The 27,116-nt window shown below is 45.9% G+C and overlaps 1 protein-coding gene across 2 annotated transcripts in view; it reads right to left on the reverse strand.

Annotated features, from left to right (window-relative positions):
• The window catches only part of CRHR1 (corticotropin releasing hormone receptor 1), a 54,053-nt gene that overhangs the window by 25,411 nt on the left and 1,526 nt on the right, over positions 1–27,116 (reverse strand). For both annotated transcript variants that reach the window (XM_060203294.1, XM_007529660.3), the window contains exon 2: positions 4,764–4,851. In XM_060203294.1, coding sequence (XP_060059277.1) covers positions 4,764–4,851 — 88 coding nt within the window. The remainder of the gene's footprint in view (positions 1–4,763; positions 4,852–27,116) is intronic.

Here is a 27,116-nt window from a genome sequence, read left to right on the forward strand (position 1 = left end):
GAGCAATTAAACTTTGCAGTGTCTCACAGGTGCAGAGAGGTGGAGTGGGTGTTGGGTGCTAATACCTGTCTAGAGCTCTGCCCATGGAATCACAGCCCATCCAGTCCAGCAGCAAGCTCTCTCTGCAGGTGGCGGCATCTTCTCTGCTCCCTCCCTAGCTCTTCCCTTCTATTGGTGGTTCCTCTCCCTCCTTCCTAGTCTCCCCCCACCAAGCTCACAGATGGGGTCTATAACTCAGAAAAGGAGGTGGGGTTTAGAAGCGACCTGGGCAGCAAGAGCTAATTTGACTTTTATATTAAGATCTCAGAAAACCCTGGAAGGAATGAGTGCCTGTAGGAGGGACAGGGACAGAAAGAAAAGAAGGGTGAGGCAGCAGGAACGAAGAGGTGAAACCCAATGAAACCGATCTAAAGAACAATGTCTACATTGCAAAGGGCAGCACTGAAGCCAAGAAAGTAAGAGTTATAGCTGGGGGATTGGGGTTGGGGTTGGATGGGGTGGGTGGGTTGGGGGAATACAGCCAGATGGGAAGTGAGCGGGCCAATCAGGAGCAGTGACCAGGCTCATAAATAGACTAGAGCGGGAAAAATACCTCAGCTTTAGAGCACAGGACCTGTATACCTGAGGCCCTAGCAGTTCCAGATTTAATCCCTGGGATCTCCATATTCCAGAATCAAATGATGCTCTCGTTTGCCAGAGATTTTAGAGAGTAGGCAGAGAGGAGAGGGGCAGGGAGGAAAAAAAGGAGCAAAAGTAGGATTAGACAGTAATGCACCTGCTTGAACCTGTTTGAACTTTACAGTACTCAAGGACCCAGATTCAAGCTCCCAGTCCTCACTCGCAGGGGAAGAGGCCTCACAAGTGGTGAAGCAGTGCTGCAGGTGTCCCTCTCTCCCTCAATCTCCTCTCTCAATTTCTCTTTGTCTACCTCTATCCAATAAATAAATAAATATTTTTTTAAGTGGAGCAAAGGAAGGATGGAGAAAGCCTGACTTTCCTTTTGTGAAATGGGGATAACATGCTTTGTGGCAATAGTAGTGTGGTGACTGAATGGCATTAAAACAATTACAATGGTACCTAACACACAGTGGGCACTAAATAAACCTTGTCATTAGTTATGCCTATTCACAACCTAAATGCAGAGAGGGGATAGAAACTGATAATTCAGACCTCTTTCGACAATGAGATTCCATCTATCTGTCTTCTTGTCAGTAACTCAATTACCTTCTAATTTTGCCATAGACGTGCCATGATTTTGTGAGCTGCCAAGTCTGTGATCTGCTACATGATGATGGAGCCATGGCCCTTGAGACCCACCCTGCCCCTGCTCCTGGCATGAGGCATGTGAGAGGCCCCCAAAGGCCCCAGCTCAGTGCCAGCAGCAGCCACCAAATGCCTATCCGTCTGCACCCCCTCTCCTTCACCATCTGCCTCTCCCCATGTCCATCAGTCTGGGCAGGTTTTGGTGTCAAAGACAGATAGCTGTTATTAGAGGCAGTTGTGGAAGATGATGGATTATATGCCATGAAGCCAGATGGGCTGGGTCAGGCTGGAGGAAGGGGTACAAAACACAAGCCACTGGGGAACACCATTCATCAGGGCCTGTTGCCTGCAAGGACAGGTGACACCTGCATGGGCTCAGGGCTGTCACTCCTCCTGGAGATAACAAGAAAGTTAATGGAGCCTGACCTGGCCCAATTGCTTGGGCCTTTTCATCTCAGGCCCAATGTGGAGTCCTGCCGAGTCTCTCAGCTAAAGTACAGCCTCTTGCCTAAGAACTGGCCAGTGCCCCTCCACTCAGCCAACTCTGCTGCCAGATGGTCCTGGAGCCTAGTATCACCCCAGGAAGCCAGATGGTGGCACACTTGGTTGAGTGCACACATTACAATGCACAAGGAACTGGGTTCAAGCCTCTGGTCCCAGTTGTAAGGGGGAAGCTTCACGACTGGTGGAGCAGTGCTGTAGCTATGTGTCTCTCTCACTCTTTATCCTCCCTCCCCTTCCAATCTCCATTTCTCTCCTAAATAAATAAATGAATAAATAAATAAATGGATGGATGGGTCGCGCAGTAGCCCAGTGGGTTAAGCACACATAATGCAAAGTACAAGGACCAGTGTAAGGATCCCAGTTTGAGCCCCCGGCTCCCTACCTGCAGGGGGTTCGCTTCACAGGCGGTGAAGCAGGTCTGCAGGTGTTTATCTTTCTCTCCTCCTCTTTGTCTGCCCTCCTCTCTCGGTTTCTCTCTGTCCTATCTAACAACAGTAACAACAACAACGATAAACAACAAGGGCAATAAAAGGGGAAAAAATAGCTTCCAGGAGCAGTAGATTTGTAGTGCAGGCACGCTCTGAGCCCCAGCAATAACCCTGGAGGCAATAAATAAATAAATAAATAAACCTTAAAACAAACAAAACAAGTACTCTCATTACCACCCCATGCTTACTGTTCCTCCATATTCCCTGTCCTGCCACCAATCCCAGCTCTAGCTTTGGCTCAGTGCACTAGCTCTTCTCTGTTGGTACACACTCAAAGTCTCTCAGGCACCTTGAGACCTTTTCCTTCTGGAAGCCTTCCCGTATTCATATCATCACTGATCATACCCTGCCACCACCTCCACCACTTTCTTTCTTGTTTTTTTCTCCTAGATAGAACCAGAGAAGCAGAGAGGCAAAGAGAGTGAAAAGTACACAACACTAAAATTTCCTTCAGCACAGTGGGGACTGGGCTTGAACCCATGTCTGGCACAGGACAAAGCAGCACACTATCCAAGCTAGCTGTTTTTCAGGCTTGCCACCTCCATTGCAATGAGCAAGTACCTGCCCTTATTCCAGCAATACAGAAAGCACTTTTTTTTTTTTTTAGAAAGCACTTTTTAAAGCCTGCCGACAAACATAGATAATACTCAGGAGTGGAATAATACTCTATAGTTTGTGAAATGTTGCCATAAAATTTAGTGCATTCAATTATAATAAATCCTGGAGGCAGATGTCACATTCCCCCATCCTAACTTTACAAGTGGCAGTATTTACAACTGGGCTCAATAATGCTCACCCCTGTGGCTACTAATGCTCCCCCCCACACACACAACTGGAACAGGACTGAGCAGCACCAAAAGCTTCAGAACCCAGCTATATTCTCCAGCATCAGTGCTCTGTCAGGAAAGTGTCCCTCCAGGCACTCTCTAGCAAGGGGGGGGGGCAGCAGGTAGCAGCTACTCTGAGATGTGTGAGTTTCTCTCTCTAGCTTCAGAGGTCCAGCTTCAGAGACCAATACTTTGGTTTTCCAGCTTACACACATACTGCATATTTCTCCACCAGTATCCTCCATGCCTCTGATTCATAGCACAGGTGCTTGTGAGCTTGATTGATAGTCCAGACTGGGACTCTCTTTCTGTTTCCTGAGTGCCTCACATGAGTCCCAGTGCACAGTATATGTTTAGTACTGAGCTAAATTGGATTAACGAGATGAATAAAGAGCAAAACACATCATCAGGGAGTTAAGAAGCAGGGAAGTGCAGGGAGCAGTAGTGCCCAGGACCCCGAGTAGAGGTCAAGGTCCATGGCATGGCCTGAAGGATCCAAAGACCTAATCATGGGTTCTGTGGGAGTTACGTAACTCCCCCGTGCCTCAATTTCTTCATCTGTACAAATGCTGAGTTATGAACTCTTGTGAGAATGAGATAAGATTACTCAGAGCTACTCAGATTACTCAGAGTAATTACTCAGAGCTGGGTGTTAGCTTACCCTATAGAGAGAATAAGTTATCATGCATGTTGACCTGGGTTAATGTCCCCAGTTCCCACCTACAGGGTGAAAAAACTTCTAAAGTGATAGAGCAGTACTACAGATTTCTTGCTTCCCCTCTCCCTCCCTCTCTAATTCTCTCTGATTCTCTATCAAAAGCAGAAGGAAAAAAGAAGGAAAGAAAAAAATGGTCTCTGAGGTTATTATTATGAGGGTGGGGGCACAGAACATTGGTGGTAAATGCAGTGTGGAACTATCTTCTATAATATTATAATCTGGTAAACCACTAGTAATAAAAAAATGGCTATAGGGAGTGATGGAGTTGTACAGGCACAGATCCCCTGATGGTGGAAAAATATATATTGAAAAGCACTTTGCCAATGAAGTTATACAAGTGTCGATGACATCAGCAGCTCTACTGTATTTTCCACTAAAGGGAGTCAAGCATGGTGCTGAGGAAGGAATCTGGAAGCCAGGAAACCTGCACTCCCACACTCACTGTTCTCTGTGCCTTAGTTTCCTTATATGTAAAATGATGGTGACAGCAGCTAGCTCAGAGTTGTTGTGGGAACTGGATAAACAATCTCTAAGACCCCTTCCAATGGCTGGCACTTGACCCATGCCACAGAGCACTCTGCCACGAGCATTGCTAATGCAGCTAACTTCATCCTGGCATCCTCACTGATGCCCCCTGAGCACTGATGTCCTTTGATTCTCATGGAAGTGAGGGCCAAGGTGACCCTTCACTGCCACTCACCTCAGAAGAGAATTGATTGTTGGACTTGTCACATGCCCCTCTGTGCCCTTGGTACCTAGTCTTCCCACAAAACTTACCTCCAACTTCAGCACTCTGCTCAACCCAGCACTCTGTGGAGGCACACTGAGTCTCTGGGAAACCCCATATAAGAGATCTCTCTGCTATTCCCTCCTGAGGGTATGGTTCTAGGTGCAGGTTCTGGGGTTGCTGGGAGGGGACAGAGTGGTGGCCTGGAATTTGCAGGAGGTGGTGGAGGTACTCACCAGAGAAGTTATTGGCCAAGGACAGGCTCTCGCAGTGCTGGTCCTGAAAGGACCCAGAGACAGGGTTCAGCCCTAGGATGAGAAGGACCTGGGAGGATAGAGAAGTAAAGGATATGGTTAGACTGTGTCACAAATAGCCTGGACAGCAATTTTTTGGGTCCCTCTCTGCCTCCTCACAGTCTCTCCCCAGACATCCCCTTCTATGACCTCCTTGCCCCCACTCCAGGTCCTCTTTGCCTGAATGGTTTGGAGTTGCAGGGAGGCTGCTACAGCAGATGCCTAGGAACCCTGGACAGAGCTGGTTGCCAGTTCCAGAGGCCTCTGTTGAGGCTTTGTCTACAGAAGTTGCCTTCAGCCCCAGGACACCCCAAGCTGTGTCTCACACACATAAATGTACACACATATATACACATACATGAACAGACACAGACACATTTGCACACAAACACATCCACACTTTGCATTTGTATACCCACATGAACACAAGCATGCATGTATACGTGCACATGCATGCATCTATATTTGTACATACATGCTTCCATATGAATACACATGCATGTATATGTGCATACATGTATTAATTCCCCTACATGAATGCACATGTGCCACATTAATATATACTTACACACATACACCCACACATACACACACATGCATACATGTACACACACATGCATACATGTACATACCACATATGTGAGCCCACATATGGATACAGATTCATACACATGTGTACACAAACTTATTCATACTCACATAAACACACATACACACCCTCCCATACCCCACCCCTTGGGTTCACAGGCCCTCACCTGCCTCTCTCTCTCCCAAGCTGCAGTCACTCCCAGTCTCTTGTTCTGTGAATTCTTTCAACTACCAGTCACCACAAAGATGGCCTCATTGTTTACAGAGCACTTTTACACCTGTAATGACAATTATCACTCAGGGCTGGTGTGGTTCTTTGTGCTTACAAATGAGGAAACTTGAGGCCTAGAGAGGTGCGAGAATGATGTGCTAGAAAGATAGCTGCCCTGTTTTGGGAGAACCTCTGCCACTGGCCTTCCTGGTGGGGCACATGCATGAAACTCCCCCACCAGAAGAAGAATTGCAGGCTCCCCAACTTGGATGGCTGCCTTTTCCACTAGTCCTCCTGCACATTCATCCTGTCCCCTTTCTGGAGGCCATTAGCCTCCCCATCGACTTAGAGTCAGAAGAAGCTTGGGGTCCATCCCTGGTAGGCTTCTGGGGGGGTCACCTGACCTCTCTGGTCTCCTCACCTGTAAAGACAGGTGTGGGGAGTCGGGCAGTAGCGCAGTGGGTTCAGCGCACATGGAGCAAAGGGCAAGGATCCCGGCTCCCCACCTGCAGTCACTTCATCACTTGTGAAGTGACTCCCCTGAAGGGGGGAACTGGGGGCTCGAACAGGGATCCTTATGTTGGTCCTTGCGCTTTGTGCCACGTGTGCTTAACCCGCTGCACTACCTCCCGACTCCCGTCAAAATAAATTATTAAAATAAATAAATACATACATACATAACGTTTAAAAAAGAACAAAAACAAACAACAACAATAAAAAGCTAACTTTAAAAATATTGAAGATAGTAAAGGATAATAACAAACAACATCAGGAAGAGCACCATTCACCTATGGAAGGTGGATACAGAAAGGGACAGATTTTTTTTTTAATTTATTTATAAAATGGAAACATTGACAAGACTTTAGGATAAGAGGGGCACAATTCCCACCACCAGAACTCGATATCTCATCCCCTCCCCTGATAGCTTTCTTATTCTTTTTTTTTGTATTTTATTTATTTATTCCCTTTTGTTGTCCTTGTTTTATTAAAAAAAAAAACACTTTTTAAGAGACAAGATTAATAATAGTGCCAGGCGGGAGTCGGGCGGTAGCGCAGCGGGTTAAGCGCAGGTGGCGCCAAACTCAAGGACTGGCAAAAGGATCCAGGTTTGAGCCCCCGGCTCCCCAGCTGCAGGGGAGGCGCTTCACAGGCGGTGAAGCAGGTCTGCAGGTGTCTGTCTTTCTCTCCTCTTCTCTGTCTTCCCCTCCTTTCTCCATTTCTCTCTGTCCTATCCAACAACAATGACATCGATAATAACTACAACAGTAAAACAACAAGGGCAACAAAAGGGGAATAAATAAATAAATAAAATTTAAAAAAAATAATAGTGCCAGGCTATGTCAAAGTTTGGGGGGAAAGGGAAATCAATTAAATATCAAAATGCTATTTATCTTTATTACTAAGAACTTGGGGAACCTCCTTAAAAGGTGTGCTTAAGAATGCTACAGAACACATATGTTAACCCAAGGACCTGGGTTCGTGCCTGCCCCTCCCCAATTGATCTACCTGTGTCACTCCTTCTTGTCAGGGTTTTCTTACTATCTTCTCTCACTGGCATGCCTTCTGGTATACCTTCCCAGTCCTGTCCCCCCACCTAGTGCCCTGAACTTGGGATATACTGCAAGCTATGCTGGGATGGACCACTCTTCCCTTGGTGTAGGAGCAATTAGAATAAACCCATTCATCCCCGTGGTCCCCAGAGAGATGGAGAAAAGTCTTTACCCTCATTTTCCAAACGCAAACTCAGACATGCAAAGAGGAAGAAGGCCTGGGCCACCCAGTGTTTACTAAGCAGAGTACAGTATCCTCGGCATACCTGTTCTGTACTATCCCCCGGGGAGAGAGGGCTCTTCGGGGCCTAGAGATTTGGTCCCAGCCTCTCACTCCACCCCTGCCTCTGCCACCCCCTAACACACACAAACTTGGAAGCTGGGCTCCCAGAGCCAGCACAGCCGCAGGCAAATTAAAGAAACTAGAAATACCCTATTCAAAAATAGCTCCACAGCCTGGCATTCCATCATTCTCTTTATAATCCCCAAATCAGACTTCATAACTCCAGTCTTTCTTTAACAGTACACCATGTTCTACATTCTCCCAGGATACAGAACCCTGCTAGCACCTGAAACACTTTATCCATGTGGCTCTGTGCCCTTCTCTCACCTTGCTGAGCCCCACAACCCCTCCCCCCAAACTAACTCCAGGACCACTTCTAATACTAACACCTTCCTCAGCTCTCCACAGCAAAGTAGCAGGTTCATTGTGTCCCTGTCCCCTGTGTGTGCACACAAGTGGGATCCTGGGACTCCTGAGGCTTGCAGGTCTAGGAGACCCCAGACTAGCTGCCCAGTACATGGAAACTACTTCAGTATTGGGCATAGCACCCCAGATTCTAGCTAACTGGCAGCTGTGCAGACCACATGGCCCCACCTCACATCTCACTGTTTCAGGTTCCCTAGAGAAGTAGAGCAAATCCAGATGCATTAGGAAACCAGCCCAGCACCCCAGGGTCCAGAGCCAGCTAGCCCTTGGCTGTCTCAAACCTTGCCCTCCTGTCTGTCTCCAGTTTAGATATGATGATTCACAAAGTCATTTCCTACCCACAGAAGGCCTGTGTTGCATTATGCAAAGAAAAAGCCGCTTCTTGAAATTCCTGAGCCAGCTTCTCTCACAAAAGGTCAGCTCCATAGTTTTATGTAGAGTCACTCCAGTCTGCTCACCACAAGGCTTGGTCTGCTGCCTAGGAAATCTGGGCTTTCCCTCCTGGAACAGGCTAGGCTCCTCCTCAGAGTCCACTCAGCTTCCCATTCTCAGGCAATTGTTACATGGTAGGAATAGGTTCCCAATAATTCAAGAGTGTTTCCTCTGAAGCAGTTGGTTATTTTAAGGACTCTTTTAAGGGCCTCATGTGGGTGTAATTTTACTGCTCCAGGTCACTTTTTTTTTTTAATTCAGAGAGAGAAGAGCAAGGGGAAGATGTCACATCACCCAAGCTTTCTTTGTTATCATGGCACCTCCCATGAGGTGCTGGGGCTCAAAACCAGGCTACATGCATAATAATACAGGTACCCTACCGAGGAGCTCTAATGTGAGAGTTTATAATCTCAGACCTTATCACAAATAGACTGAGCAGGGGGTATGAAGCCTCATATTAAGATGCAGAATGTTATATTCATTTGGTAGATATTTATTTCTGTCTTCACCTGGGGCATTTTGTCACATACTGCCCCAGAAACCTTTTTCAGATAGAGATAGAGATAAACAGGAGAAGACACCATAGCACAGAAGCTCCCCTCAGTGCAGGCTGAAACCCGGGAGCAGTGCTTAATATTTAACTGAAACTTACTTTATTGGGGAGTTTGATATTTCCTCATTTCTCAGCCAAAGCTAGCATCCCTAAAGAAGAGAGAGCTACGATTGTAATATATTGTGACCGGGGACCCACCAGAAGCCTGGGCTCCACCCTGGCAGTCACACAGTCCACAAAGCCCCAATGCCCTTATCAAACCCACACTTCAGTTATAAATCTCTCTGCTCTCCAAAATGCTAAAACCTTGTGGGTTAGGCGTGGGAAGACACAGGACAGCACCACATGCAGTGATGGTCCAAGGACCCAGGGAAGCCCTGGCATGATGGAACAAGTGCTACAGGGAGCACACAGAGAACTTCCCTGCTCTCTACTTTACTGGGGTTTGTGGCAGAGGTCATAGAGCAGGGTGGGGATTAAGATTCATTAAGTTAGCCTGCTCTCAAATAAATGAAAGAAGGGGATAAAGGTGACACCTTGTGGCCTGACGAAGTTTCCCATCATGAAAAGCCTTGGGAAGGAGGGACGAGGGACAGGCAGAGGAGAGAGAGGAGGCACAGGGGCTGGTGGAGGGGAGGTATGAGGGAGGACCAAAGTGTGACAGCTACTGCTTCAGCTGCCCTGGTCCCCAACCCCCAGGCCAGCAAGAAACGTGGATGGAATTGAAGCTGCCATCTCAATTCCCAGTGTGACTTTGGCATAAAGGTTAATCACACCCGAAAATGCTTATTAGAGCCCATAAATAACTACATTGCTAAAGCTCAATTTGGTCTTTAAGGCACAAAAGTGCAATTTTCTTTGATGGGATGATTTGGTACTTAACCTTTTCAGGAAAGTCCTGAAGGGCCACTGAGGAAGAACAGGGTGTTCCTGGGGGGTCAGGGAAGGGAGAGCTGCTCCCACTCCTGAAAGTTCATGTGGAGCAAGGAGAAAAGGGCATGCCCTTGATCCTTTTCACAATGACCTCTGATACTCTGCTTGGGAGAACTCCCAGAACCCACAGAAATACCTTTTGCAGGGCAGTTAGAGAAGTAAGGAGAATCATTTTTCAGCAATAGTGCCCCCCCCTTCCTTGAGTTCTAAGTCCAGTACTGACACTGATGGCCACTTTAGGGAAGTCACTTGGCCCGTCTGGGTAATTTTTATTTTTCTCTGTTTTTATTTGTTTGTTTGTTTTACTTGCTTTTACCAGAAAGCTGCTTGGCTTTGGCTTATTGTGGTGATGCAGGAGACCTGGGACCTTTGGAGCCTTAGGCATAAGAGTCTACTTGCATAACCATTATTCTATCTCCCCAGCCCATGAAATAGACCATTCTTATTTGCAATACAGGGATGAGGGGTTCTTGAGGGAAATGAAAAGGATGCTTTCTAGAAGGTAAAGTCCCCACAAGTATCCTCACTGGGTCTCTCTGGCCACAAGATCTGTGGGTACTGCTTATGGGGAAGGTTGGACTGGGGCTAGCTCCTCCCATCCTCCTCCCATACCCTGCAGGAGAGGCAGCTGCTAAGACCTGGGTTCTCCCCTCCTCCTGCCGGTCAGGCTATCCTATAAGCCTCTAAGCCTTCCTGTGGAAAAAGGTTTTTTTCAGCTTAAGAGAATGATTGTCCTGTTATTTGCTCTCCTCTCTCACCAGATTAATTTTTTTTTTCACAAGAAAGAGACCAGAGCACCACAGCAGAATAAGTAGTTTCAGGAATTGCCCCTGAGTTTGGATATGCTATTTAAAAAAAAACAAAAAAAACACCATTTTAGTAAGCTCCCCAGGCTCCTTGCTGGGCTGAATTTATGTTCAAGGAGTCTGAGATGCCTCTATTTGGAAAAAAGGAAAAGAATTCAGAGGAAGGGAAGAATGACACACTCACACATACACACACCTGGGATAACAATGACAAGGCAGGATAAAGCAAAGGCAGGCTTCCTGGAGGAGGTGAATGTGACAATAGCCTTGTGGACACAGGGTGTCAGAAGTGGAAACAGCCTTCTAGACCAGGACAAGGCCTGAGTCTGTGGGGAGGGACATTGTGGAGGGACTGGGACACTTGGATGAGTAGTCCAGGAGGCTGGGTTCCTCAGCAGCTGACTCCTGGCTTGTGGACATCACCAGTCAGCACAGAAAGTTAAGCCCCAGGAGGTAGATGGAGAGCCTCAAAGTACCTCTCCTGTCGAGTCACTTCAGTAGATCTGTGAGGGAACTGGGTCTTGCTGCTTTCCCTGGCTGAGACACTGTGGCAGATGCTGACTTGGGCCCCACAGAGGTTTCCAACTCTCCCTTGACAAGAAAATCAGAACCCTGGTTAGGAGGGAAGGGTCCCCAGAGGCAAACCCCTCAGCGAACACTGCCACCTGTTGGCCAAGGAAGGAAGGTCCGTTTCTCTAGAACCATCCATAACTCAAACATTTGAACATTCTTACTGTTTTGCACTACACTGTACTCAGATGTAACCTGTTTTAGAAAGATATACTTTGGACTGGCATAAAGATCCCAGTTTGAGCCCCCAGTTTCCCACCTGCAGGGAAGTCGCTTCACAGGCGGTGAAGCAGGTCTGCAGGTGTCTATCTTTCTCTCCCTCTCTGTTTTCCCCTCCTCTCTCCATTTCTCTCTGTCCTATCCAACAGTGACAACATCAATAACAACAATAATAACTACAACAATAACACAACAAGGGCAACAATAAGGGAATAAATAAATAAAATTTATTAAAAAGAAAGATATACTTTATTTCATGAGATGAGATGAGATGAGAGAGATGAGGTGAATCAGAGTAGCACTCTGATATCTGCAGTGCTGCAGGTTGTATTTCATGCTTACAAATCCAGAACTCTCACTGTTATACAACTTTCTGAGCTGCTTATCCTGTTTCTCCCTTAGGTTTATTGAGATATTATCAACACAGAACATAAAGCAAGTTTAAAACATACAACATAATGATTTGATAGTGTGTATGTGTTGTAAATGATAGTTCAGTAATAAGCTTTCATAGTTTCAACATTTTCTGTGTGGTAATGTTGACATAGCTTAAACATTACATGTGTGGAACAATTTCTCAGATGTACAATATATAAATACAATGCAGGCAACTAGAATCATTATGCTACACATTATACCCCAGAAATGATTCATCTTATAACTGGAAATTTGGACCCTGTGACCATAAACCATCCAATTCCCAGCTTTCACCCAGGAAACCACCAATATGCCCTGTTCTTTTGTCAGATTTTTTTCAGATTCCATATATATAAAGTGAGATTATGCAGCACTCTTCTTTCTCTCTTATTCATTTCACTTAGCATAGTGTCCTTAAGACACATATAGCTATGCTGCAACAATCAGCAGAATATTTTTCTTTCTAATGACTGAGCAATATAACTAGAAAACCACAGTTTATTTGTCTAGCTATAGAGGGACACTTGGGTAGTTTCTATGGCTTGGTTATTGTAAATAATGCTACAGTAAACAAGGGGGAGTTGCAGGTATGTCTTTGAAATAGTAATTTTGTTTCCTTCAGATATAAGTCCAGAAATGAAATGGTTGAATTATATGGTAGTTCAAACCAGCCTGAACCAACCAGGACAAGCCTGGCCAAACAGCCCAAACCAGCCCAACCCAACCTATCTTAGCCTATATGCTTTCAATGACTTTGTTTTTTGTTTTGTTTGTTTTATATTTAGTGTGTGTGTGTATGTGTGTGTGTGTGAGAGAGAGAGAGAGAGAGAGACAGAGGCCAAAGAACCTCTCCTGTGCATGTGGTCTGGGAGTTGAACCTGGGGCCTCAGCCATGCAGGTTCTACATTCCACTCGCCAAACCACAATTGCCAATTCCACTTGATAATTCCACAACTGCTGTTTGACATTATTTTTAGTGCTTGAAAGACGGAACCATTTTACAAAGAGACAAAGCTATAAATTTGACTCAGTGAAGTACCTTGTTTTATTTGTTTCCTCTTCACTGACCATGGCTTAGAACTTAGAAAAGCTACAAAGAACAAAATTAGTTACTAGGATTCATACAACACCTGTTTCCAGGGGTGGGGTGGGGGATGACAGCACTTGTTTTTAAGTTAAGCACTCTTGTATGTGTTTAGGAACTGAAGTCAGGCCATACCAGAACAACCAGACCAGACCTCGGGCCTCCTCCTGAGGGATGGTTCTGGGAAGATTCAAGCACCTGTGGCAGGTGTCTGCCTGAAGATGCGGCCAATGTGGTGGGAGCTGGGTGTGAGGTAGGGGAGCAGGGTGGGGAGGGCCAGTGTAGTTGTCTTTTCATCATGGCTGTGAGCTAGCCCACACCTTGGTTTGGAACAGGGCACTGATAAATGGGGCTTCTTTAGCTTCTTAGCTTATTCTATCACGGGGACAAGGGTTAAAGCAAATATGGGGCTGAGTCCTGTGAACTTTGGGTAGGCCTCCCACCCTCCCCAGACAAGGGTTCCCCTTGTCTCTGGAAGCTCTGAGATTCACTGAATGTCACATGTCTTTTATCCACTGAGGTCCTGGATGGTAAATGAGAAGGGGTAGGGGGCAGAGAGTTGTCCACTGTTGGTATGCTTCTAAATTCTGCTTATAAGACCTGTTTTGATCATCACTTCAGTGTTGTATGCTTTACATTGGGTAGTTCTCCCCCGCTGAGAGAATTGGATCAGTCCAGTTAGTTTCGCGGGCCCGCTTGGCCCCGCCCCTAGGAACCCCGAGAGAGGGTCAGAGTTCCAGAGTTCCAGAGTTGGAGAGTTGCAGAGTGAGAGAGAGTGCTTGCGCCGCCGCAAAGAGACAGCAGAGTTCTGTTTGGTGATTAGTTTGGTTCAGTTTATGAATCGTTGTTCCTGAATAAAGAAATACAGCTTCCCTGCCCAGCCATATGTCTCTGGTCGTCTCTGTTACCCGCCCGTGAAGCTAGCCCGGCCAGCTGGAGCCTACGAATTTTAACAACAAATGGCACCCACGTGGACCTGACCTGCGCATCTCTCAGATAAGTAAAGACAATTTGGCTACCTATGTACTATGGCCTTCTCTTCTTTTTGTGAAGAGATCTCCAAAGGCCTCTGCTCTTTCTTCACGAGACTGTTTCGCTGTTTCTGGAACATTTATCTCTGGAGCACTCTGTGGTTTCCACCCGCTCGGGCGAACTCAGAACAGCCAGCGGGAAGAGCCAGCGGGAGGGAGGCGAGGCGCGGAGCTGCTGTTTCCACCTGGTTAAACAGCCAGCCAGCCCGCTGCGCCCAGACAACCCCGCGCACCGCGCCGGCAGCCCCGCAGCCCGCAGGAGGCCGACGCCAGCACACAAGAGCCCCAAGAGCCCGACACCAGCACGCAGGAGGCTGACGCCAGCACACAGGAGCCCGATGCCAGCACGCAGGAGCCTGATGCCAGCACGCAGGAGCCCGATGCCAACATGCTGGAGCCCGATGCCAACACGCTGGAGCCCGATGCCACCACGCAGGAGCCCGATGCCACCACGCAGGAGCCCAATGCCAGCACGCAGGCCAGCCCACGGGAGCTGGCTCTCCACCGCGTGGCGCAGGGCACTGGACGCGGGATCCCTCCACACTGCTCGGCCACTGTGAGTAGGGCAGCAGACATGGCAGGGCCATGGGACAGGGCCGCGGCAGCCTATCATGGCCGCCACCCCTGGGCACCTTGGCCCACGCCTTCTACAAAGCTGGCCCACGTGCCCTCTTGCTAAAAATTCTGGAACGATCCCGGACCTCCCGGACCCCCGGGCTCCCTGCCGAAACTGGGCACACGAGATCTCCAGCTGCCAGTCCGGTCTGAAGGCAGACAAGCTGGAGTACGCAGAGATTTGTACAGAGATCGCAACCTGCAATTCCTAGAAGTGAAGCTGCATGGGAAGCCACCTCCAGATGGTGAACCCCCCCCCCAACAACTAAGACAGTACATATCTAAATTCGTGTTTAAAATGACATGTCTTCGTAACAAAGGTTTCTCTCCTTGTGTATTAATGACCATGTTTATGTGTATGTTTAAAGTTTGGTAAACAGTAACTTTAAGGCTAAATTCTTACTAGACAAAGTTAAATGAAAAAGGTTTTCAACGTAATTCTCATAAAGATAAAATTAACTTACATTTAAAGTCTGAGGTAAAAATTAGTTAACAAGCAATATATTTAAACTAAGTTGGTCTAAACAAAAGGTTAAATAGACTTGTTGATGTGTAAAACTCTCGATTACCTTCTCTATTAGAAATGGTAGATCGCAAAATGGCTATGCTAATTATTCTCATGCCTGAGGTTTCCTTTCCTGATTCCATCTTGAATGGGTGTAACAAAAGGTTAAAAGACATTGTTGATATGTAAAAGTCTCTATAATTCCTTCTCTATTAGAAATATGCTAATAACAAGTTTTGTTTCATAGTAAGTAAATTGCAGCCAGCTGCCTTTGGGACTCTAGGCCGTTCCCCGCCCCCATGCAAATGCCCGTCGAGGCAAGTACGCCCCCCAGAGGCAAGAAAGTACGCCCCCCAGAGGCAAGAAATGTTTTTTTAAGCTGATAAAGTTTTGCCCACAGAGGCAAAAATGGCCCCCTCAGGCCTTCCCTTGGCAGCACACTGGTTCTTGTTACTTGCTTACATGTTTCTCCATGTTTGTGCCAGTTTCTTTTTTAAAAATGCCTGTATGATATATGTTTCTGTTCACCCCACAGCCTTGATACAGTAGTCATTTAGTTAAAAAGAAAAGGGGGAATTGTTGTATGCTTTACATTGGGTAGTTCTACCCCACCGAGAGAATTGGATCAGTCCAGTTAGTTTCGTGGGCCCGCTTGGCCCCGCCCCTAGGAACCCTGTGAGAGGGTCAGAGTTCCAGAGTTCCAGAGTTGGAGAGTTGCAGAGTGAGAGAGAGTGCTTGCGCTGCCGCAAAGAGACAGCAGAGTTCTGTTTGGTGATTAGTTTGGTTTAGTTTATGAATTGTTGTCCCTGAATAAAGAAATACAGCTTCCCTGCCCAGCCGTATGCCTCTGGTCATCTCTGTTACCCGCCCGTGAAGCTAGCCCGGCCAGCTGGAGCCGCCAAATTTTAACAACACTTCAGGTTCGCTTGTATTGCTTAACGCTGTGGTCTATTTACATAATCATTGTTTTCATTGGTTTAATTCCCACTGGTTTGCATACTTTTTCCTTCTCCTCACCTCCTATCCTATGTACTTCCTCTTCCTGACACTTCCGCCTCAGGAGATATAAAGGACAGTATTTTCTAATGAATAGAGATTACATTGTTGAACTGCATCCCCACTCATCAATAAAGATTGAACTGTGTCCCACTCAGCCATGAGTCCCTGTTCATCTCTCTCCCGCCCACAAAGCTAGACCGGCATATGGTGCACCAACGTGGGACCTAACCCGCCCATCCCCCAGATAAGTAAAGCCGTTTAGCTACCTATCCACTATGGGCTGCCTTTCTACTTATGAAGAGGTTTCCCAAAGCCTCTACTCTTTCTTCATGAGACAGTTTCTCTGTCTCTGGAACATTTTGCTCTGGGCCACATTTTGGTTCCCTGACTGGGAACTTTGGTTCCTTATGACCGTGATCATAGAGCTTGGGAGATGTGCGGAGATTTCCCCTGGGACTTTCTGGACTCCCTCTCACATGTTTCCTGCAGAGAAGGACTACTCTAACTTAAAGAGCATTCTCCAGTACCCTGGCAGTCCCCAATAATGGAGACACATGGTTAGTTCTACCCTCCTGATTTGATTCTTTCTTTGATGGGAAGACGTTTTTAAAAATGGGTGCCTGGGAGTCCGGCTGTAGTGCAGTGGGTTAAGCGCAGGTGGTGCAAAGCACAAGGACCGGCATAAGGATCCCAGTTCGAACCCCGGCTCCCCACCTGCAGGGGAGTTGTTTCACAGGTGGTGAAGCAGGTCTGCAGGTGTCTATCTTTCTCTCCTCCTCTCTGTCTTCCCCTCCTCTCTCCATTTCTCTCTGTCCTATCCAACAAGAACAACAATAAAACAACAAGGGCAACAAAAGGGAATAAATTAAATAAATATAAAAAAATTTAAAAAATTAAAAAAATTAAAAAAATAAAAATGGGTGCCTGCAGTAATCTCGCAGGGACTGTCAGAAGCACCCTAAATGGAATTTTGAGGAGATTTTTGGACTAGAACGCCCTCCAGGGACTCATGATTCTAAATAATGAGATCTAAATAATCTGGTTCAAGGTGAAAAAAACAAAAACTACCTACCGCTATTCTCTCGATTCCCCCTGTTGTTCTTTCTGAATATCTTAAGTTTGCGTTCTGCTTTCAGTTGCATTTCGTAAAAGAGTGATTTGAATGACTGAATTTTTGTATGACATTGACTTTATAAAAAAACATAATGCTGGACATAGCCATGATTTCTAGAGACATCCAGAAACAGTCCCAAAAATTGTTTGTTTGTTTGTTTTCTCTTTTGATTTTTTACATCTTGGAAACGTTTAATCCTGAAAACTGTATGAGTATGGGTAGGGTAGAAAAAGCAATGGTTATGCTAATGATTCTCATGCCTGAGGCTTCTAACCATGGTTCTTCTATTGAGCTTATATTGTTTAAACAACCTTGAAATCATACTAGAAAGGACCTCCAAAATTATAAAGGTACTTAAACCAATTATAATGGAGTTATCAATTATAGTAAACTTCTAATCTGCTACAAGTTTTGCTTCACAAGTAAGTGAATTACAACTGTCAAGTCTTCACATGAAAAAGCATCTGCTCAAATGGACTCTCTGGAAATCCATTTGGACCCCTGTCCTCTGACATCACCCACAAGATGGCATGACTACAATGCACCACCCAAAACCAATGATGTGACCTGGCATTACCTGAAGAAACTGATTCACAGACTCCAAAGCTCACTCTGTACAGAAAAGCGGAATTACAGTGGTTGACCTTCCCCATCAAGACAGATGTGCAGCATTTCATCCCCTGGCATTTCTTCCGTGGTCATCTGCACTGGACTGACACTTCTATTGGACTTACTGGTACACCTCTTGGACACTTTACGCAACTTTACAGCAGTTTCCCTTTATACTGCTGGACTTCTCAAAGACTGACCGCAGCAGTCCATGGACTTTGCACCCAGTAGCCTTGGGACTCTATAGGACACCTGCAGGCCCTGTCCCCAGAGGCAGGAAATGCCCTTTCGTCTGCTAGGCCCTGCCCTTTGAGGCAGGAAACACCCCCTCAGGCCTCCCCTTGGCATTACACTGTTTCTTGCTGCTCTCTTACTTGTTCCTCCATGTCTTGTGCCAGTTCTTTTGAAAATGCCTGTATGATACAGGTTTCTGTTCACCCCACACTCCTGATACTATGGCCATTAGTTAAAAAGAAAGGGGGAAATGTTGGTATGCTTCTAAATTCTGCTTATAAGACCTTCAGTTTTGATCATCACATCAGGTTCACTTGTATTGCTTAATGCTGTGGTCTATTTACATAATCATTGTTTTCATTGGTTTAATTCCCACTGGTTCGCATGCTTTTTCCTTCTCCCCACCTCCTATCCTACATACTCTTCCTGACACTTCCACCTCAGGAGATATAAAGAACAGTATTTTCTAATGAATAGAGATTACATTGTTGAACTGCATCCCCACTCGTCAATAAAGATTGAACTGTGTCCCACTCAGCCATGAGTCCATGGTCATCTCTCTCCCACCCATGAAGCTAGACTGCCAGTCCACCCTATCTAGCTGCCAGAAAGAGCCACTGCATTGGGATGAGGTCCCACAGTGGGAGGTGCACAGGTGCTCACACCCAGGCCTGTGGGAAAAGTTAACCTGGACGTTGGTGTTGGCTCACCTGATAGTGCACACATGTTGCCATACATAAGGATGTGGGTTCAAGCCCCCAGCTTCTACTTGCAGAGTGGAAGCTTCTCAAGTAGTGGGCCAGTGCTGCAGGTGTCTTTCTCTGTCTTCTAACCTTCTCTCTCCCCTCTGACAATAATAACACCAAAAAAGGATGGAGGAGACAGCATGTTGGTTATGCAGAAGACACTCCTGCCTGAGGCTCTAAAGTCCCAGATTCAATCCCCCAAACCACCATAAGCCAGAGTTGAGCAGTACACCAGGGGACAAAAATGTGAACCCAGGATTCCTAGCCCGGATTTGGTATCCAAATGAGGGCTTTAGACTAGTTCTACTCAAAGGGGATTGAGGGTGGTATCCAGGCTGTGAACAATTCTTGAGAGTGAGCATTTAGAAGCTTTGATATGAATGTGTGCTTGAGTGACATCCAGACTTGTGTCCTGACCAGGACTGACTAAGCAAGATACTGTAGAACTTTCCAGGTGAATCATGAGGTACAACCAACACAGTCATCACTCAACGTAGCACCATGTGCCCATCTGTCACAGACTAGGAAAATCCATGTGGTTATTTCCCACAAATGTTCTGGGAAAATTGGCTTTAGCTAAAGGAGAGAGCATGGTGTCTGCTCATCAGGGAAGGCCTCCTGAAAGAGGAACATCTTCAGTTATGGTTTGTTCTAGAGTTAGAAGAAGTGGGAAGCAAAGGCAAGAGGAAGGACTCACTATCCTCCCTGGGGGCAGGGTCCTACACAAATACTTCGTTATTTATTCTCTACCATGGTCTGGAGGAGGACAAAACCCAGACAGGCTATGTGATGTGCCCAGGTCACACAGGCAAGAAGTTGTTGCACAGGCTCTGGGGTTTAAGAGACAATGCTCCACTCCACAGTAAACTAGGAATATCAAAGGAGATTACCTGGGACCACACCAAGAAAGGACTAGAATGATTTTGAGAACCCACTAAATCACCTGTAAGTGCAAACACTTGTAGCTCATGGAAAGAGAGGAGCCTAAGGAAAGATTCCTGGGGCTAAATCCCATATCTACTCCCAAGAGGCTGGTAACAGCCTGGCAATTTACTAACAAAAAGACTGCTGAAGGCAGGAGAGGACTTGCCTAAGGCTCACCAGTTGCAACTGTGAGTCTCCATTGCTACGGCCCCTTGGAGGCTGGAGAAGCAGCCAGGATACCAAAAGCAGTCAGGGACACAACTAAAAAAAAAAAAAAAAAAAACTACAGACCAACATTTCTGATGAATATAGATGCTAAAATATTGAACAAAATTCTAGCCAACCGGATGCAGCACTATGTTAAAAAGATTATTCATCATATCCAAGTAGGTTTTTTCCCAGGGATGCAAGGTTGGTTTAAGGTAAGTGAATAGATCAACGTGATCCACCACATCAATAAAAGCAAGACCAAAAACCACATGATCATATCAATAGATTCAGAGAAAGCCTTTGACAAAATACAACATCCCTTTATGATCAAAACACTACAAAAAATGGGAATAGATGGAAAATTCTTGAAGATAGTAGAGTCTATATATAGCAAACCACAGCCAACATCATACTCAATGGTGAACAACTAGAAGCATTTCCCCTCAGATCAGGTACTAGACAGGGATGCCCACTATACCATTACTATTAGTGTTAGAAGTTCTTGCCATAGCAATCAGGCAGGAGCAAGGAATTAAAGGGATACAGACTGGAAGTGAGGAAGTCAGACTCTCCCTATTTGCAGATGACATGATAGTATACATAGAAAAACCTGAGGAATCCAGCAAGAAGCTTTTGAAAATCATCAGGCAATACAGTCAGGTGTCTGGCTACAAAATTAACATTCAAAAGTCAGTGGCATTCCAGAAATCCAGAAATCAATTCCTTTTTATATAGCAACAAAAACTATGAAATATCTAGGAATAAACCTAACCAAAGAAGTGAAAGACTTGTATACTGAAAATTATGAGATACTACTCAAGGAAACTGAAAAAGACACAAAGAAGTGGAAAGATATTCCATGTTCATGGATTGGTAGAATTAACATCACTAAAACGAATATACTACCCAGAGCCAAATAAAAATTTAATGAAATTCCCATCAAGATCCAACCACATATTTTAGGAGAATAGAACAAATGCTACAAATGTTTATCTGGAACCAGAAAAGACCTAGAGTTGCCAAAACAATCTTGAGAAAGAACAGAACTGGAGGCATCACACTCCCAGATCTCAAATTCTAGTATAGGGCCATTGTTATCAAAACTGCTTGGTACTGGAACATGAATATACCAGTGGAATAGAATTGAGAGCCCAGAAGTAAGCCCCCACACCTATGGACATCTAATCTTTGACCAAGGTGCCCAGACTATTAAATGGGGAAAGCAGAGTCTCTTCAACAAATGATGTTGGAAAAAATGGGTTGAAACATGCAGATGAAACTGAACCACTATATTTCACCAGATACAAAAGTAAATTCCAAGTGGATCAAGAACTTGGATGTTAGACCAGAAACTATCAGATACTTAGAGGAGAATATTGGCAGAACTCTTTTTTCACATAAATTTTAAAGACATCTTCAATGGAATGAATACGATTACAAAGAAGTCTAAAGCAAAAATAAACCAGAGGGAGTACATCAAATTAAAAAGCTCCCACACAGCAAAATAAACCAATACCCAAACAAAGAGACCCCTCACAGAATGGGATAAGGTCTTTACATGCCATACATCAGAAAAAAGTGTAGTAACCAAAATATATAAAGGGTGCTTGGCTGCAGTGTTCATACTGAAGGTGATGATCTGGGAGAAAGGACCTGGGAGCCTGCCTACTTCTGCCTTTCCTGTATGGAGCAGAGGGTGGAATATGACTGACAGTCAGAGCCCCATTGAAGGAGCTGCACATCCAGAGACAGAGGCTGTCTCACCTGTAGTTTCTGTGTCTTAGGCCTCACTAGCACCTGTGCACACACAGATGTTCAGAATGAAGCAGAAGTAGGGAGATAGAGGCCTCCATTGAACCCAGTGTCTGTCATGTGTGTGAGATGCTATGTGGAGTGCTGGGGACACAGTCTTTTGACTTTATGTTGGCTTGTGAGTCCTCCTGCTTGCTCAGTTCAGGATCTATGGTAGGACCAAAATTTTAGAAGTGAACACCCAGGGCCCCAGTGGGGTCTGGTTAGTAGAAGTATTGTACATCCTGTGTGTGGGTGGGGGGGGGGGTCATCATCAGAAAGAGGGGTGGTGGTAAGGGTCCTTGCTTGAAATCTCAGGTTTCACCCTGAGCTAGAGGCTCACCTGAGTCGAACAATGGGCAATGAACTTAGATAGGAGTGACTTGAGAAAATTACAGTGGACATGAAGTCTGGGGTTAAGTCCCAGGGGGGTAAATGTCCTATTCTACCTGCCCTCATTTTATACAACTCTAGTACTGTCCATCCCTAGCAGGCCCACAGGCACCCAGCTGGACATCTGCTTCTGACAGTGAGCTCAGGCTCCAGTACAGGGGGTCTGGACCTGGGAGGGTCACACTTGGACAGTTCTAAACTTTCCCTGAACCCTTCCCCAGGGTCAAGAACACATTTCCCCCTGCCCCTGTATACTGCCACCACTGCCACCACCACCACACACTGCTTTGTTTTCTCCAGCCAGCCCAGTCCATCTGTTCTGGGCTCCCTCCTTTTTTCCATCTCTACAAGTACCACTCAACTCTGTCTCCAGGGAGGTGGGGCTGGTCCAGGACCAGAGAACTACCAGACCCTCCACCTGCCATGCTGCCTTCCAGCTATATGACTCCATGTATCCACCAAGTGTGCTGACTAATACACTGCCCTGACTAGCCCAAAGGGATTTGAGGTTCAACTAAATTTTACTGGACTTTGAGAAAGACCCACTACTTCGTGGAAAAAATAGGAAAGCTATCAGGGGAGGGGATAGGATACGGACTTCTGGTGGTGGGAAGTGTGTAGAGTTGTACCCCTCTTATCCTATGTTTTTTTGTCAGTGTTTCCTTTTTATAAATAAAAATTTTTAAAAAAAGGTAAGTGGTGGGCAAACTCCAAACTATAGGAGAGTCAGCCTAGCATACTAATCCCTGACTCCCTGCTGGTTCTTCAACCAAGAAAGCAGCAGGACCAGTCTGGCCAGTTCCTGTCCTGAGCCTTGACCTAGGAGTTCAAGCATAAGTCACAGCCAGACTGGCTGCAGGTGAGGGATGCTTGATGGGACAGGGGGCAAATGTGCAGCTCCCACCCCCCCCAAAAAAAAAACCTCCACATCTAAGTACCTTACCAGGGCTGCTCCCTAGGGCCCAGCATGGTCAAGAATGGGACAGGATGAAATTGCCTGTGCTTGCAGGCTAGAAGGAATGCCCCTTCCCCCATATCTGCCCCAGATGGCTTCATGGATGCTGAGGGGACAGTTAGTATTTAGCTAAAGCCCTCAGATTGGTAGTGCCATATGTGTACACAGGATCTGCCACCCCAGACCACATCTCCAAATGCCCATTTCACAGGGAAGAAAAGTATGTGTTCAGAGTTACTCAGTTACCCTTCTGTCCCTGCTCCCTTGCCTTCCAACCTCTCCGTTTTGTTGCAACAGACACCACTAGCTCTGAGATGAGATGCCTAATCATCTGTTGCTTAATAGAACCCAGCCAGTTGTGTTCAAAATAATTGTCTGCATTAGCAAAGTTTTGTATTATCCTCCCTGTATGTCTCTACTTTTATTATCAAGTATTTTCACATGTCATGGTCATGCAAACACATGGTCGGGGACCCGGGGTAGGCACTTCTGTCCTTTGAGCTTTCAGGCTGGGGGACACAAATGCCCCCACCTTCTTGCCTAGGGACTAGTAACAAGCACCCTGGAGCAGGACAGTCTGCATTGCCAAGCACTCCTTCTACTACCCACTTACCACGTTTTGGATTGTTGTTCATTTGGTTGAGATTTATTATGTGTCCACTACAGCTAGTATTTATTAAGCACATATTATGCACCAGGCGCTGTGTGACTGCTTAACTTCACACAGCTTGTGAAGTCATTATGATTATTCTATTAAGTTAGTACTGCTTTATCCCTGTTTATGGATGATGAAACTGAGGTTCAGAGTGATAAGCAAGCAAGCTCAGAGCTTCATAGGAGCATCAGGATTAAAGCCCACATGTGCCTCACCTGCTTTCCCCCATCCACGTGAGAATGTGCTGGCAACATGAGGTGGTGTGAGGGACAGCTGCTTGAGAGCAAGAAGTGCAAAGACAGACATTTATTTGAAAAGAACTCAATGGTGTGACTTGCAAGGGACTCTTCTGATTGGGGTTCCTGAGAATCTAAGCTGATAGGGATCATTTGTATTTAGTGAATACATTCCCTGAATCAAGAACTGCAGCTAAAATCTCTGCTTGGCCTTCACTCCAAAATGGGCTCATTCTTCCCTTTGTCAGCTCCCTAATTGGGATAGAACATCACGGCCCCTCTTTTCTCTGAGAAGGAAACAGGAAAGGTTTCAGGTCATTTGCTACCAACCTGCTTTCCTCTCCACACAACCAAGGGGCTGGAGTTTTAACAGCCAAGCAGTCACTTGTAGTGGATTCTTCAAATCATTGGTGTGCTTCTCTTTCTTCACTCACTTCCCTTTCCCCTTCCCCTTCTCCTCCTCTTTCTCCTATAGCCATAGTGTTGCTGGGCTACTCAGAGTGGGTTCCAGGGTCAGTGCCAGACATTCTGCATTAGTGATGACCTTTCTATTATGGTGGTTTTATTATTTCTCAGCTCGTTCTCTCTTTGTCTCTGTCTCTCTCTGTCTCTCTCTCTTTCCACCAGGGTTATTGCTGGGACTTGGTACCTCCACAACCAGCAGCCATTTTCTCTCCCCCCCTTTTATTTGATAAGACAGAGAGAAATGGAGAGGGAAGGGGAGATAGAGAGGGAAAGAGAAAGAGAGACACCTGCAGCATTGTTTTACCTCTTATGAAGCTTCCCCCCTGCAGGGGGGACCACAGACTTGAACATAGGTCTTTGCACATGATAACATGTGTGCTCAACTAGGTGCACCACTGCCCAACCCTTCAGCTTTCTCTCTTAACAAGACACCTGCACAGCATGTCAGAGAAGTCCACAGCAATGCAACATATACCATCAACAAACATCTGTGAAACAGCTGCCGTGTACTGATTATTAGTGCCCTTGTTGTGGAGGGTGAATGGTGCAAAAGGTCCCTGTGTGCTGAGAGTCCCAGAACTGCTGGCTGCCTTGCTTGCATCTTCTCTTTTCCTCTGTAAAGCCACTACCTGGCTATTTGGATCTTCCTGAAAGCAAACTCTGACAGGCACTGTTGCAGACATTCCTCATATGCCAACTCATGTTATCCTTGTCTCAGCCTTATGAATTATCTTAGAGAGGGTTCTGGGGTCCCTAGGGAGGGAAATAGTTAGGAACCAATATGTGGTACCCCACTACTTCCCAATGAATTTTATAAACAAACTTTTCATGAAGATATGAAAGATAGGTAATCCAGTTCAATATCCCTGCTTATAGATAAACTGTGGTTCAGAGAGGGAAGGTGACCTACCTGAAATCACACAACCTGTTAAGAGACACAGCTGACATTAGATTCCCAAACTGGTGGTTTTTCCACCCCAAGAGCTGCTGAAAGTATCAGCTTTATGCCTAGTTCCTTCTTCCCAAGTCACACCAGGGCTAGGTCTCAGTCGCAGGGCTTGGTAAGCATGCCATGACCATCTATGTAGCCAAGCCCTCTAGCTGCTGCTTCTCTCCAGGGAGCCACAGGCTAGAGAGAGTGAGAAATGGATTTTCTTTCCACTTGACCTCATCCTCCCTGGCTCTGGGTCAGTGTCCTGCTTTTCATGACTCCATACCTTCCCTAAGAACAGGCAGGTTGAATCCTGCCCTTCCATGGGGCTGGACATATAAAATCTGGATGGCCTGGCCCAGCTTTCAGCTTTATTCTCTCACTTTGTTCTGGGTGATGTCCAGGACAGCTGCCTCCATGCCCAAGGCTCATTATTTTGTATTCTTCTACCCTCCTGCCAGTGTTCCTGCCTAGCTCCCTGACTTCTTATCATTTGTCAAAGACTATTTGGATGAGGCCCAAAAGTGCATCGATGGAGGGAAGGTGAAGAACATGGGCTCACAGCACCTGTGCAGATGCTGACAAACTCCTCTGTAGGCTTGGGAAACACAGAGGACAGTCTGGAGCCATTACAGTCAGTGAGAAGGGAGCCACAGCTGTGCCCAGGAAAAGGGGGATTGCAAGGATCTTTTTTTTTTTAAGTGGTAACAGTATCAGTATCAAGTGGGTGTAAATAATTTCTCTCTCTGCTCCCAAAGGCTCATTGTGTAATGCTGCTGAATTGCTTTTGCAATAATAGCAATAGAGATAAAGCCAACTTTATCTTCAGAGCTCACTTTCCTTCCATAACCCACCTACACTGGCTTTCCCCACTGCTTACCTTCTTGCCATAATTTTAAGTCATATTTGGATCTCCCAGGAAGGAGCTGTCACAGTTAGTTTTGGTGACTCAGAAGTGCTAGAGTTTCTGAAGCCCCCAAGCAGCAAGACAGAGTTTTACCTGCAGGCTTCACATCCATGGATACACACCCATACACACATACACCATTATGTACTCACACACACACCCTCTCATGCACACATCTTACACACACACACACACACACACACACACACACACACACCCTCTCCTGTACTCACTCAGTTATCCCCCTCTCACACTTGGTCACACACAGGCCTGAAGCTAAGGCAGTGTTGGCGGAACAGCCAAATTCTGATTCAGCTTAATTCCCCTTGACTCCAACCTTTACATTAATGAAATGATTTGAGCATTAGTCTAGCAGAGGCCTGAAGGAGAGCTAAGTGGCTTAGCATGTGTTGTAGTTAAAGATGGCAAAAACCAAGTCTCAGAGTCACAACATCTGACTTTAAATTGTGGTTATACTACTTGCTTGCTGTAGGCTGTGAAAAAGTCACTAAGCCTCTCTGTGTCAAGGTAACAATTCCTACATCCCACAGAGCTGTTATGAGGACTGAATGACTTAATATTTGCAAAGCAGGTAGAACAATGCCCAGTAAGTTATACCTTCTATGTAGATAAAAGACAAAAGTAATTATGTTATTCCACCTCACTGTCCACTCATCCACCACCACTCACTCATTGGATATTGGATTGAGCACTTACTGGATTCATTCAAACATAAAGGGTACACACTTTACCACTGAGTAGGAAAGGCACACATAGCAACAGAATATTATTTCTTTTAGGAAAATCTGATGATTCTAAGCAGAGTTTAGTACATGATGCTAAGAAAGGAACACTCACAACTGGACAGTTCAATCACCTGAATCCATTTTAAATAACTGAATTC

This window comes from Erinaceus europaeus, chromosome 12 (assembly GCF_950295315.1).
Source record: "Erinaceus europaeus chromosome 12, mEriEur2.1, whole genome shotgun sequence".
NCBI classification, from domain to species: domain Eukaryota; kingdom Metazoa; phylum Chordata; class Mammalia; order Eulipotyphla; family Erinaceidae; genus Erinaceus; species Erinaceus europaeus.